Here is a 13,512-nt window from a genome sequence, read left to right as displayed (position 1 = left end):
CTAGCTAATTTAGCCAGAAGTACCCCCCCTTTATTACCGTAATATTTGTAACACAACTAGGACTTAAACTTGACACTGATGAAGCAAGGTGTTTAATATAGATTGAGAAGAAAGCAATTGCTCTTTATGAGGTGCTACTCGATAGAACGCTTAATTTGTCACCAGCGTAAACTCTAACCGTAGAATCTCCCGAACCCTAGCTTTACATTTATGAGTTGTGTAGGATACGATTTCCACTGAAGCACTGCTTTTGCGGTGTTCCAAAATAAAATTGGAGCTGACCAGTGTTGAGAATTCAAAAGCTCATAATTTTTCCATTTTGCAAATCAGAAATAGTGAAGTTTAATATCACTATAGAGGTCAAGAGGAAATTGCCAGAGATGACCTCCTGGTGCTAAAGCCTCTAATTCAAGCCTCACTGGGTGTGGTCTGAGATTTGAAATGTCTATGGCTACAGAATGAGCTACTGAGAACAGAGAGAAGTCAACAGGTAGTCAATTCTTGAATGAGTGCAATTGAGATAAATGGGTATAATCCCTATCCTTGGGGCGTAAAACTCGCCACATGTCTAGAAGATCAAGTGCTGTGTGCAGCAATGGTATGCCCTTAGTGAAATCTATTCTATCCCAGGACACTGGAGAAGATTTGTCCAGTACAGGGTCATGAACAACATTGAAGTCCTTGCTCATAATAATTGGAAAGTCACCTAGTGTGGATATCTCTCAAATTATAATATCAAAAAAAAGGTTTTATTGTAAATATTCAGGGCATAAATATTACATATGATTAGTTGCTGCTTGTCTATTATCAAATGAGCTAGCACATAACATCGCCTGTTCCAATCAGTTTTACCGTTAGTTGCTTTTGAAATAAAATTATACATCCAGCTTTCCTATTGCGAGCTGGGGAACCTAGATAAAAACCCATCTACCATCGCTTAAGCTTGGCATGCTCTATGGGTCTCTTGGTTTGTTTGTTTTTTACTTTTATTTTTGCGTTGATTTTATAAAGAAACATCTACAATACAGTGTACATCACCAACATAAATAATACAGTGTCTATCTAAAACCTACCATTCCCTCCCCCCTAGAAAGACCATGATAGCAGGTAAGTGTCCTGATCCACAGCAGGAATCTGGAAAATGGAGCAGAAAATTAAACACTAAAGAAAATGCAAAGGCTCTACGTTTATAGATACAAAGTGAAAAGTCTTAAGTCTGTGAACGTTGATACCGCTCCAAAAAGGGAGCCCATTTCTTGTCAGACTTCCAATCTGCCTTATTTCTGGGCAGTAAGTTTACTCAAATATGTATCCCACATGACACTCCTCAGATGGGTCATGTTAGAGATAACTGTCGAACACCAGCGTCTTGCCATTTTGTGCCTTATAGACACCGAACAGGATAGCATCACCTTGACTACCTTCTGTGGAACGGTAATACAGGGCATAAGGAGTAAGAAAAAAGCTGGGTCAATTACAATAGAAATAGAGAACATATTAGAAAATAGCTTAGCACACTCCTTCCACATTTGCTCAATTTGGGGCATTCCCACTATATATATATATGTAAGTACCATCCAACACACATCCTTCCCAGCATTTATTATCCACATTGGGAGTGAAACGAGCTAATTGGGAGGGAGAACAGTACAAGATGGTTCTCTTGTAAAAGTGCGATTGACACTCTCTGTGAAGGTCTTGTAAAATTTTATTAAGTTTGACAGGGGACTTAATGCCTCCTACATTCCATGACAAAACATTAAACAGTTATGTAACCCTGTCTGTTATTTCCATTTCTTTTCTTTTTTTTTTACTTTTATTGAATCTCCACAAATCTCATTGTACAACTGTGGGGCATTTCCTCTCACGACATCTTACCATACCACAAAGACTTCAAGTCCTAAACTAATACAGTCCCCAACTATTCTCCTTCCACCCCTCCCTCCCATCCCCATACCATGGTGGTGCTGATTTCTGTGCTTGTAAGTGTTCATATGGTTGCCAAATTTTGTTAAAGGCTCCCAACCGACCTCTCTTTATTGCAGTCAATTTTGACATTTGATAGATGTAATCTACTTTTTGAAGTACCCCCTGTATCTCCGGCGGCTTTTGCTGTTTCCAAGCTCTGGCTATAACTATTTTTGCCGCTGTCACATACTGGATAGCCAACTTATGCTGAACTGCTTCAATTGACGCCGGCTTAAAATATAAAAGACAGTTTTCTGCTTTACATGGGCATGGATGCTGAATTATTTGGCTTATCAAAGTGATCACAGCCCTCCAATAGTCTTGTATCCTTGAACAGTCCCACCAAATGTGCGTGAATGTCCCTCTGACACCATATGCCCGCCAGCATTCTGCCGATGACTCTGGGTAAATGCGCTGCAACCTATCTGGTGTAAAGAACCACCAGTAGTACATTTTAAATCCATGCTCAATCGTAGGCTGTGCCATGGATGGCTTGAACAGGTATCGATATCCTCTCCTCCAAGTCTCCTTTGTAAATGACCTCTGTAGGGCCATCTCCCATCTGTTTAAATAATATACCGGGGGGGGGGGTCTGTTCGCTATAGCAGTGCAAAGTATAGGCGAGACCGCTACCCCTATCACCCCCCCTCCTCAATGCTATTTCCAATGAGGTTTCCCCCATACCCAATTCCTCCCGTGCCCGGGAGTGAATATAATTACGTACACAACAGTAGAACACTTGATCTCTAGCCGGCAACCCATACTCCTCCTGCAGGTCTGCATATCCAATTACCCTATCATTGTCCCATAGCTGGCCCAATGTGTGCAGCTCCGCTCGAGCCCACTGCCTATATACCAGCTCAGTTTCACCTAGTGGGAAGCCCGGGGCCCTGCATATAGCAGTCTGCAGAAAATACTTTCGCTCTGGGAACCATCGTTTCCTAATTTGGTACCAGGTGGACAATATGTGACTCACGCCTATCGGTACCCGTCACCCTATGTCCCTCAGGTCCTTCCCCGGTAGCCACAGTGTATCCCCCACCGCGCGCATCCCAAGCCAGGCTCTTTCCCATTGTAGCCATTTTTTTGTTAACTGTAGGATGCCAGTCTGCCAGTATTCTCAGTTGTGCCGCTTGGTAGTATAGGAAGAAATTTGGAACTCCCATCCTCCCCCTCACCTGAGGCTGGAACATTATGGCTTGCCGCACCCGCGGCGGACGCTTCCTCCACACAAAAGCAAAGAGCTTTCTATTAAGTTGGGCAATAAAGCTTCAGGGGATTGGAATGGGGTGTGCCATAAAGAGGTACAGCAATTTAAGGAGCATCATAATTTTGACTGCATTAATACGCCCCATCCAAGAAATATTCAGTCCCTCCCATCGATCAAGCTCCGCTAGTAACTCCACTATCTTCATTGGAAAATTTGCCTCAAAGAGGTCCTCCACTTTCTGAGTTATCTGTACCCCCAAGTATTTAATAGATTTGGTTGCCCACACAAAAGGGAATGCTGCTCAGAGCTGTGGCAGCCCCTGCCTAGGTACCGCTATATTGAATAGTTCTGTCTTAGTGATATTTACTTTAAATCCCGACCTTTCCCCGTATTGCCTCATTAATTCTACAGCTCTCCTCACAGATGGCTCAGGGCTCGTCAGTGTCAACAGGATGTCATCAGTGAACAGCATCAGTTTATGCTCCCTCATCCAACCACTCCCCGGACTTCAGAATCCGCCCGAATGGTACAGGCCAGGGGTTCAATAGATAAGGCAAACAGTAGAGGTGAAACTGCACATCCCTGTCTTGTTCCCCTTTGGAGCTTTATTGGCTCGGTGAATGTTCCATTGATTTTTAAGACAGCTAATGGGGCCTGGTATAGTAGTTGTAGCCACTTCAAATAACACCCCCCTATCCCTACTCTTCTCACCATCGCAAACAGGAACGGCCATTCCACTCGATCAAACGCTTTTTCCGCGTCGACTGATAATAGTACAGCCGGCTCCTGTTCATCCCTCACCTGGTGTTATCAAAGGCCTGGCGCCCTGCTATGAACCCCACCTGATCCTCATGAATTAGCTTAGGCAAAACTATTTGCAACCGTTTCGCTAAAAGTTTTGTGAAAATTTTATAGTCTACATTTAAGAGAGATATCAGCCTATAGGATCCACACTGCTGTGGATCTTTCCCGGGTTTTAGCAGGAGTGTTATCGCTGTCAGTCGCCATGAATATGGTAACTCTTGCGCCTGCTCAAATGACTTAAAAAACCTTAGTAATAGGGGCGCCAATGTGGATGCATATAGTTTATACACTCTCGCAGGGAACCCGTCCGGACCCAGTACCTTGGCCTGCGGAAGATCCATGATAGCTTCTTTAATCTCTTCCAACGTTATTGGAGCTGAAAGCATCTCCCTTTCCCCCTGTGACAATTGGGGAATGTCTATCCCTTGTACATACTCTTCTATACTTAAAGGGCCTGACTCCAATTCCAACTTATAGAGGTTTGAGTAAAATTCGTGAAGGGTTGCTTGAATTTCCCCTGTTTGGGTAACAGTCTGGCCTTGCGGGGTGATAAGACTAGTGATAAGATTACGATGGGCTTGCATTTTAAGTTTATTGGCTAGCAGCCTGCTCGCTTTTTCCCCAAATTCATAATATTCCTGTTGCACTTGTTGTAACTGACTTGCCACCTCCGTCATCTGTATCTCATTGAGCTGCAATCTATTCTTATGAAGCTCCTCCAGGGCCCTCCTATCCTTGGGGTCTGCTTTATGTTGTCGCTCTGCATGCCTTATGTTTTCCCTCACTTTAAGTTCCTGGGCTTCCTTTTTTTTACCCAAATGAGCCCGTAGCGCAATTAACTGCCCCTTCAGCACTACCTTTAAACCCTCCCACAGGCTCACTGGATGGATCTCCCTCATATCATTACATTCAATGTATTCTTTTATATATTTCTCTATCCTCCCAATATTTCTGGTTCTCTAAACATTGCCTCACCTAAATGCCAATACCGTGCCCCCCCCCCCAACTTCCCTTCCGACCCTTAACCTCATAAGAACCGGAGCGTGGTCCGACCAGGTGTGTGGTTCAATTTGTATCTTCTGCAGAGCCTTAGCCACTGCCCCACCCCCAACCAGAAGTCTATCCTGGAATATGTATTGTGTGTTGATGAAAAATATGTATAGTCCTTCTCCTGGGCATGGGTTACCCTCCACAGATCAATCAGGCCCCACCTAACCATAAAGCCTTCCAGAGCCGCTCTATCTTTTTTAGCATATCCCACTTGTCCCGCTGAGTTGTCTAAGGGGGGGTATATCGTCAAATTAAAATCCCCTCCCATTATCGGAATTAGCATCAAAAACTGTACAGGATTTGAATTTTTTAGCCATTCTTATAAATGTGTTTGGGTTTTATTAGACCCCAAAAATGGCATTTTGGTAAATGTTGCGCGCTCATGGACTGACAGCCTTTCAGCAAAGGGGGTCTAGATCTGCAACTAGTGCAGCTAGAGACCTCAAATTTTGGGAAACTTCGTTTAACACCTGACTCACGCAACAGATAAAACTTGAACAAAATTGGAGACATGATGGTGGGAACTTTTTTTTAATTTTAGACCACTTGGCATGGAATGACCCTACTCTTGGTCTCTGCACCATCACGTTTGGGCCCCAAACTGTGAACTCTCTCAATACGGAGGGGGTCCAGCATACAAAGGCAGTTCCAGTTCCATGGTTAGCAGCTCCTCAAGGAATTCATGCAGTTCTTGGTTGCTCACCGACTCAGAAATTCCAACTAGGTGGAGAATATTCTGACATGCCTGGTTTTCCAGGTCATCGAGTTTATCCTTTGCTGCTTCAAAACGTCACTCACTCTCTGCAGGCCTCTAGGGTGGTATCTTCCAACTCAGCCAGGCAAACCTGGAAAGCCCCTAAGTCAGTCTGAAGAGACTGCATACGCTTGTCCAAACATTCCACCTCATCATAGAGAACTTGAAATTTGTTGTCCCAGGAACTCTCCAGAAGTGCTGCGACTTCTTGTGATTTTTCTCGGGCCCAAACAGATCCCATGGAGGCTTCCGGTGAGCAAGCTGCATTTGCCATTTTTGTGTACCTGCCTGGGGCTTGTCCTGATCCCGCTTAGGGAGCTTGAAGCCATCCAAAAGAGATTCTGGGATATCCAGCTATGCTCAAGTGCCTTCCTCCTTCAAGTGTTATGTACAAAATCAGGGTTTTTGCGGCAGTGGGGCATGTGTTCAGTGGTCCGGGCCCAGGAGCTATCCTCCTGCTCATCGCATGATGTCACTGGACCTCCAAGGGTATAGAGCTCAAAGCACTGAAATTTAACCTTACATTTTTCCTGCAGTTTCATACTTGAACCATGAAAGATTTCAGTAAAATCTGTTTTATCTGTCATCCGGAATCTTCTCTTGAAGTCTTCCTAATCCTGCACATTTTTTTTCTTTTTGCAGATTCCCCAGAATATGCCCAGCTCTTAATGTTCTTCCTCTACTGAAGACAAGGGTAGCTAACATTTTCATTCATCTCTTATTCGTTATGCTTTCATTTTCAACTGATTCCCCCATTCTTTCATCATGTCTATGAGGCCCATGCACTAAAATCTAAATCTGTGCCAACACTGTCTACCCTATTAACAAAAAAAAAAAAAAAGGAAAATGATACAGTACGGATTTAGCATGCAAGCATGCTAATTCTAGCTATTTTTGTGCATGGAAATGCAAAAATATAATCATCTAGTATCATGAGCCTGTTACTTGCCAAAAGAATAAGCTCAACGGCAGAGTACGCTCAGTCCTTTTGGCTCTTGGTTCCTCTTGTCTTCAAAGGTGTATACAATTAAAGCTTGATAAAAGGGAATTGTGTTAAATATTCTTCTAAAACATTTTGTGGCCAGAAAGTGTGGATGTTCCCGGATGTGGCAAAGATCACACAACAAAGGAGAAAACAATTTTTACTTATGAGAGACGAAGTCAAGGGATTAGGTGCAACATTTATGTTGGCCTACCCTTGTAAATGTTTGATTCGCCTGTCTGGGACAAAATATGTTTTTTTTTAACCATCTCAACTAAAGACGTTTCTGGACTCTAAAAGATCTTCTAGTTGAATGACATTAAGAACTATCAGCAATAACTCGGGATAAATATCAGGACTTACCTATACGTTATTAAAATAGTTTCTTCTTAAGTTATATTCTCCTTGAAATTGTACTTACAACCCACTACCCCCCCTTCCTAGATTGTGGTCTGAGGCAGAGTATAAATAATTGTATTCTGGAAATCTCTGTTAGATTTTCTATGTTTTCTTTTTATTTTCTCGTAAATAATATCTCTGTATTGCCTTACAAATGATTATTTGTTTGTATTATTGAAACTAATAAATAATAAATTTAAAAAAAAATAAATAAAAGGGAATTGTTTGGTAGTGCAGAGTGAAGATGTGGGAAAACTACTACACTCTGGAGGACTGGAGAGTTCAAGGGGAACACAAAACTGGGATAACTATGTTTAAACCCCATGTCTTCTGTGTCAACAAGAATCTTCAAAGAGCAATGAGAAAGGATGTGGTTGGAGAAACAAGGGAAAATGCAAGAGAAGACCCAGGGATGCTGCCCATTGATACAGCATCTTCCCCTCCCATGACTACCTTACAGCGATGCTTCTCAACCCAGTCCTCGAAGCAGGTTTTCAGGATATCCACAATAAATATGCAAAAGATACATTTGTATACCAAGGAGACAATACACGCATATTTCTTTCATGTATATTCATTTTGGATGTCCTGAAAACCCAACTGGCTTGATGTGTTTGAGGACTGGGTTGAGAAGCACTGCCTTACAGTATACTATGTACCATACAGACTGCTATTGACTTAAAGCTTGCAGATACGAGCTCTGTGCTTAAGCCAAAATGTTTAAAAAATTTTGAGGCCTTCAACTGCACTTCAGCCTTAAACTTCTGAATGCCTGCAATGGTTTTTGGCTACTTTAATAATGTCAATGACATTAAAGACCTTTCCTCTAATAATCCAGTGCTTGCAAATACACTTGTCTTGTGCTTAAGAAAAAAAAAAAAAAAAAGAGGATTTTTTTTGAACACCAAAGGGTCTCTCTTTTGTTTTCTCCTCTGGGCAAGTCGCTTAACCCTCCATTGCCCCAGGTACAAAATAAGTACCTGTACATAAGTAAACCATTTCCCCTTTCCCCTTCAGATATCAATCTCACACATTTTCCCCTCTCTTGCTGGTACTCTGTGAAAACTCTTCACATTAACATGAGGGAAAGAAGGAAGGTGGAGTACCCTTCATATGAAATCCACTGTTGTGACCAGTCTGGGAGTAAGGATGGCTCACCACAAAAAAGGCTGTCCTGGCCATATATTTAAATACTAGTGGAGGAAGAGGCAGGGGGGAGATGCAGCCTTCCAGACGTTCTCAGCTACAAACTTCTACTATCTATCCCTTCACTTTTTTTTCCCCGCAAAAGAGTTTTGTGCTTATCTCAAATACTCAGCTCAATGAATTTATATGACTAGTGGCTGGTGAACATATAGCTTTGCTCTCCATGTATTTTTAAAAATTATATGAATAGTTTGAGGCTGAAACTCTGTCTGGAACACAAGGTCAGCCCAACCATTAGGCAAGACCAGACAAGCACCTAGAGCAGCAGCTTCTTGGGGGAGAGGAGGTGGTGGCGGCAAAGAGTAGCTCCAATCAAACCAATAACCATAACTCATGTCAGCCACACAAACAGATCAGTTTGGACTTTTACCTGCATGAAGGGTGCTCAATTTTCTTTTCAACTACACATTTATCTAGGTGGGTGCGTGATATATACACACACCAAAGTCATCTTCGTGGGGGGGGGGGGGGGGGGGGGGGGAGAGCAGATGAGGAATCTGAAGGTTAACTGAAGAGGGTTTAAGGCTAAAGATTTGTCTAGGGTGCCCAATACTAGTCCTGCTGTACAGTCAGATATTATCCACACATAAACAAAGTGCTGAAAGGGAGGGCAGGCTGTGAAATTATATGGATAACAGCAATATTTGAATGCTATCTGGATAAGCTAACATTTAATTTAGGCCTGAAAAAGACAGCATTGGCTCAGTGACTATGCTATCCAGATATTTGGCACCACTGCTTTATACACATACTAGCATTGAATATCTGGATTAAAATTCAATGCCAGTGCTTAACTTAAGCTGGTCACCACACCAGCTGAGTATCAGGAACACTTAGGATAAACACAAATAATCCTTTACTGCAAAAAAAACATGAAGTTGTAGAAGAATCAGTAACTTGGTCTGTCTTGCAGCCTGCATTTTCTTCCACCTCCTTCTGTATGCTCTCTACCACCTTCTTGGCAGACCTCTAGGGATGTGTGGATTTTCTGGCTTTTTCTATTCTCCTTTGACTTCCTCTCAGAGTAATAATCTCCCATTTTTCTCTGTTTGATAAGTAACCCTTACATGCCAGACTCGTTTGCATCCCCTTGAAAACCAAGATTTGAGAGAAAAAGAACTGAGCATGCTCACGTTATACTACCAACAACCCAAGGCAGATATTCAATAGGAACCATTTATTAAACCTTCAAAAATAGCACGGAAGGCAAGCATACCAGAATAGTGCAGGTTTGGCAACCCCTCACTTACAAAGGATGCTCTTTCACTTACATGCATAGACGTGCAAATATTGGCATGCTCAAATGAACATACCTTCTAGGACCCATTCAGCATGAATATTAAGACTTTCTGTATGGTTTGCTACTTTTAGCATGAACGCTGAAGTATGTGGTAAAAGCAGTTAGTTTAACAGTGTTAAAAAAAAAAAAAAGGTTTGGACAAGTTTCTACAAGAAAAATCCATAAGCCATTATTTAAAATAGACTTGGGAAAATCCACCGCTTATTCTTGGGATAAACAGCATAAAATCTGGTGTTTACTCTTTTGGGATCTTGCCAGATGTTTGGACCTGGATTGGACCACTGTTGGAAACATGATTCTTGATGGATCTTTGGTCTGACCAAGTATAGCAAAGTTTATGTTCTTTATGTATGTTTTTCTCCCTTGTGATTTTTTTTGTGTGGCTTGATATCTTTCTTTTCACTGACAGAGTACTGGTTCCAGGTGGTAGGTCTTCATAGTGTAGAATAGTGTGTGTGAACCATCCTATCCTGGAGGAACATAAGCGTTGCTATACTGGGACAGACCGAAGGTCCATCAAGCCCAGTATCCTGTTTCCAACAGTGGCCAATCCAGGTCACAAAATAACTGGCAAGATCCCTCAACATTAAAAACAGACTATCAAGCTCATTTTCAAAGCACTTAGCCTCCCAAAGTTCCACAGAAACCTATGGAACTTAGCCTCCCAAAGTGCTTTGAAAATATGCCTCTATGCTGCTTAACCTAGAAATAAGCAGTGGATTTTCCCAAGGAGACAAAAAGAAAACCAAAAGGAATCCCACAGAGCGCGTAGACAGCAAATGACAGTGGGAAGTTGGAGAAGGCTTCGGAAAAACCAGGGACACAAGTCACCAAAATACTTTATTTCTGGTACTTGCAGAAAATATGCAAAGCCTGACACGGCACCGTGTTTCGGCACAAAGTGCTTGCCTCAGGGGTCAATTAACATAAAACAAATAAAATAGAATATAAAATAGATGCAATAAAAATACAATAAAAACATATACATTATAAAGGTATAATATGTAAACAATAAAAAATACACACTTTCTGAGGGTCACGTGACGCTATGAGGAAGGGTGGTCGCAACTGAGCGACGCTCTGAACCTTATCCTAAACCTCCGAGAACCGGACTGAATTTCGGCCCCGAAAAAACGTGCATAACGAACCTGGAGCAGCAGCAGCACGCAGGGGTAATAGCCTCCACAAAGAAAACGGCTCCAATGGCGACAAAATCGACGCAGAAGGAAAAACTCAGAGGCAAATCGGCGGAATCCAAGATGGCGGCGTCCCCGGACCCCGCGGGATCAGTTTCATCGGCCTGGGTGGCGGAAATTACCACAGAAATGTCGATGGTTTTGGAAGAGATGCTGGAGAGACGTCTGACACCAATAAGTACAAAGCTGGAACAGCTGCAAACGCGGATGGAGGATCTGACACGCGAGTGTGTGGCCTTCCAAACGAGGACGAGCGAGGTGGAAGACAGAATGACGGAGGTGGAGGAGACACAAAAGACGATGCACAAGAAAATGGAGTCGGTGGAGCAAAAACTGGAGGATCTGGAGAACAGATCCAGACGGAACAACCTGAGGCTGGTGGGGTTCCCTGAAAGCGTGAGAGACCAGGATTTAACAGCAGAGGTTGAGCGCTGGCTTGCAAAAACTGTAGCATTCCCGGCTGAGATGGGCCCAGTAAGGGTGGAAAGAGCCCACAGAATAGGACCCCGCAAGACTCATATGGACAAACCCCGAGTGGTTATCATGCGGATTCTCAACTTTGCCCACAAGCAATTTATACTGAAACATTCCCGTGTGGACAAACAACTGTCATATGACAATAAGCGGATTCTGTGCTTCCAGGACTATTCAGCAGGAGTGGCGGGACGCAGGCGGGCTTTCTCGCCAATATGTACAAAACTCTTTGAGTGGAAAATCAGATTTGCTTTAATATATCCTGCTAACCTAAAGATTACCCATAAGGGAAAAGACTACTCTTTTGAAACAGTGGCGGAGGCGCAGAAGTTTGTCTCACAGATGGAGGAGGAGCAGGCAACTGGATCGGGCTGAGAGATGATACTTGGAGAGAGCGAGTGATGCCAGGAATCTCTATTGGAGTGGAGGTTTGGCTGCAAAAGGCAGCAACCAGAGAATATTAGAGACAAGTTAATATGGGGACTTTGCATGGGCGTTAGGGGTTGGAGAGATGGAGGTTGGCACATGGACATAAGTTACCCCTCTCTATCCCTTATTACTCTGGGGGAGGGGTGGGAATTGTGCAGGAAGTTTAAAGTTTATAGGATATAGCTTGAAGGGGTTTTGTTAATAACAGTTGGAAGTTCAGTTAAATTTAAAAGAGAAGAGGTTGTTAAGTTGGATAAAGGAGGGGAAGGATGAGGGGGCGTCCAGACGTGACTGTTTCCATGTTGGGAACAGAGATCAAGGGGGGGCAGGGCTGGGAAGGGGGGGAGGGGAAGGGGGGGAGGATAGCGGAAGGGGAAGATAATAGGAACGGTATGTGTGACAGGCTGTCAACGATAATAACAAATAGGGGTGACCAGATTCTATTTGATAGACAAAGAAATGTAAATGCAGAATTCAAACCAGAGAGGTGCTGGCTGGGAGGCCTCTCTGGGGGTGAAGTTTATGGAAATGAGACTGCTGTTATCTCGGATGGGTGGAGCTCATGGTAAAGCTGGTATCTTGGAATGTCGGGGGCATTAGTTCCCCGATAAAAAGATCTAAAATATTACAACAGCTGCAGAGATATAAAGTTGATATGGCGCTGCTGCAAGAGACGCATCTTACACAAGTAGAACACGCGAAACTTAAAACATGGTGGGTAGGAGATTGCATAGCGGCAGCGGCTATAGGAAAGAAAGGGGGGGTGGCGGTGTTGGTCCGTAGAGGGGTAGCAGCCGCCATTCGTCCCATATTCATAGACCCGGGAGGTAGGTTTGTGCTAATTGAATTAGAGATGCAGGGCCAAAAAATTACACTGTGTAATGTCTATGCACCCAATCAATATGACAAAAAGTTTTATGCTAGTGTGACTAATCAACTACTCAACTGTACAGGGGCCCATTTGGTGGTGGGGGGTGATTTTAACACGGTTTGGGATCCACAGCTGGATAGTTCACAGGGGATGCGTAGAGATATGGGGGCATCTGACAGGGGATTGCGCCGTATGGGGAGCTTGCTAGACCTGGTTGATGTATGGCGAGTTCTCCATCCTACGGAAAGAGATTACACTCATTTATCAAGAGCCCATTCCACACAAGCGAGGATTGATTATGTGCTAGTGTCTACAGGATTGTTTAGCAAAGTTCTTAAAGCAGAGATAGGGACCTATACAATATCGGATCATGCTTGGGTATTCATGGAATGGTCCACGAATTCTCAGAGGGGGGGCAGAGGCTGTTGGAGGTTCCCGATGGAGTTATATAGGGACACACGTTTTAAGGAGAAAATTGTGGGTTGCTGGCGGGATTATGCAAATTTAAATGGGGGACATGTAAGTGACCCAATTCTGTACTGGGACGCTGCGAAGGCGGTACTTAGAGGAGAAGTCATCAGTTACTCACATTTTGTAAGGGTGGCTCGTAATAGAGAAATTTTGAGACTGAGTGCGCAAATTTGCAAAGCCCGTAAACAGTTTGGTCAGACACATAGTACGGCTCATAGAACGCGCCTAATGGAATTGCAAGTGGCATTAAATGAGCTTTTACATCAGAGGGCAGCTAAATCCCAAGCCTATTATAAATACCAATTACATTTACATGGTAACAAGATGGGCCGATTATTGGCTCGCTTGGCAAAGCCTAGAGGGGGAGGAGGACGGGTGCTTCAGTTGAAGGATAATCA

At 43.3% G+C, this 13,512-nt stretch overlaps 1 protein-coding gene across 2 annotated transcripts in view; it reads right to left on the bottom strand.

Annotated features, from left to right (window-relative positions):
• The window catches only part of XRCC1 (X-ray repair cross complementing 1), a 204,668-nt gene that overhangs the window by 141,400 nt on the left and 49,756 nt on the right, over window positions 1-13,512 (bottom strand). The window contains exon 2 of one of the 2 annotated variants that reach the window (XM_030211611.1): window positions 1,074-1,134. The exons of the other annotated variant lie outside the window; for it this stretch is intronic. Coding sequence (XP_030067471.1) covers window positions 1,074-1,134 — 61 coding nt within the window. The remainder of the gene's footprint in view (window positions 1-1,073; window positions 1,135-13,512) is intronic. 2 annotated transcript variants of the gene reach the window in all.

The sequence above is a fragment of the Microcaecilia unicolor genome, chromosome 8 (genome assembly GCF_901765095.1).
Source record: "Microcaecilia unicolor chromosome 8, aMicUni1.1, whole genome shotgun sequence".
In the NCBI taxonomy this organism is placed as follows: Eukaryota; Metazoa; Chordata; class Amphibia; order Gymnophiona; family Siphonopidae; genus Microcaecilia; species Microcaecilia unicolor.
The sequence above is the reverse complement of the archived record's forward strand: the minus strand, read 5'-3'. Positions and strand labels throughout refer to the sequence as shown.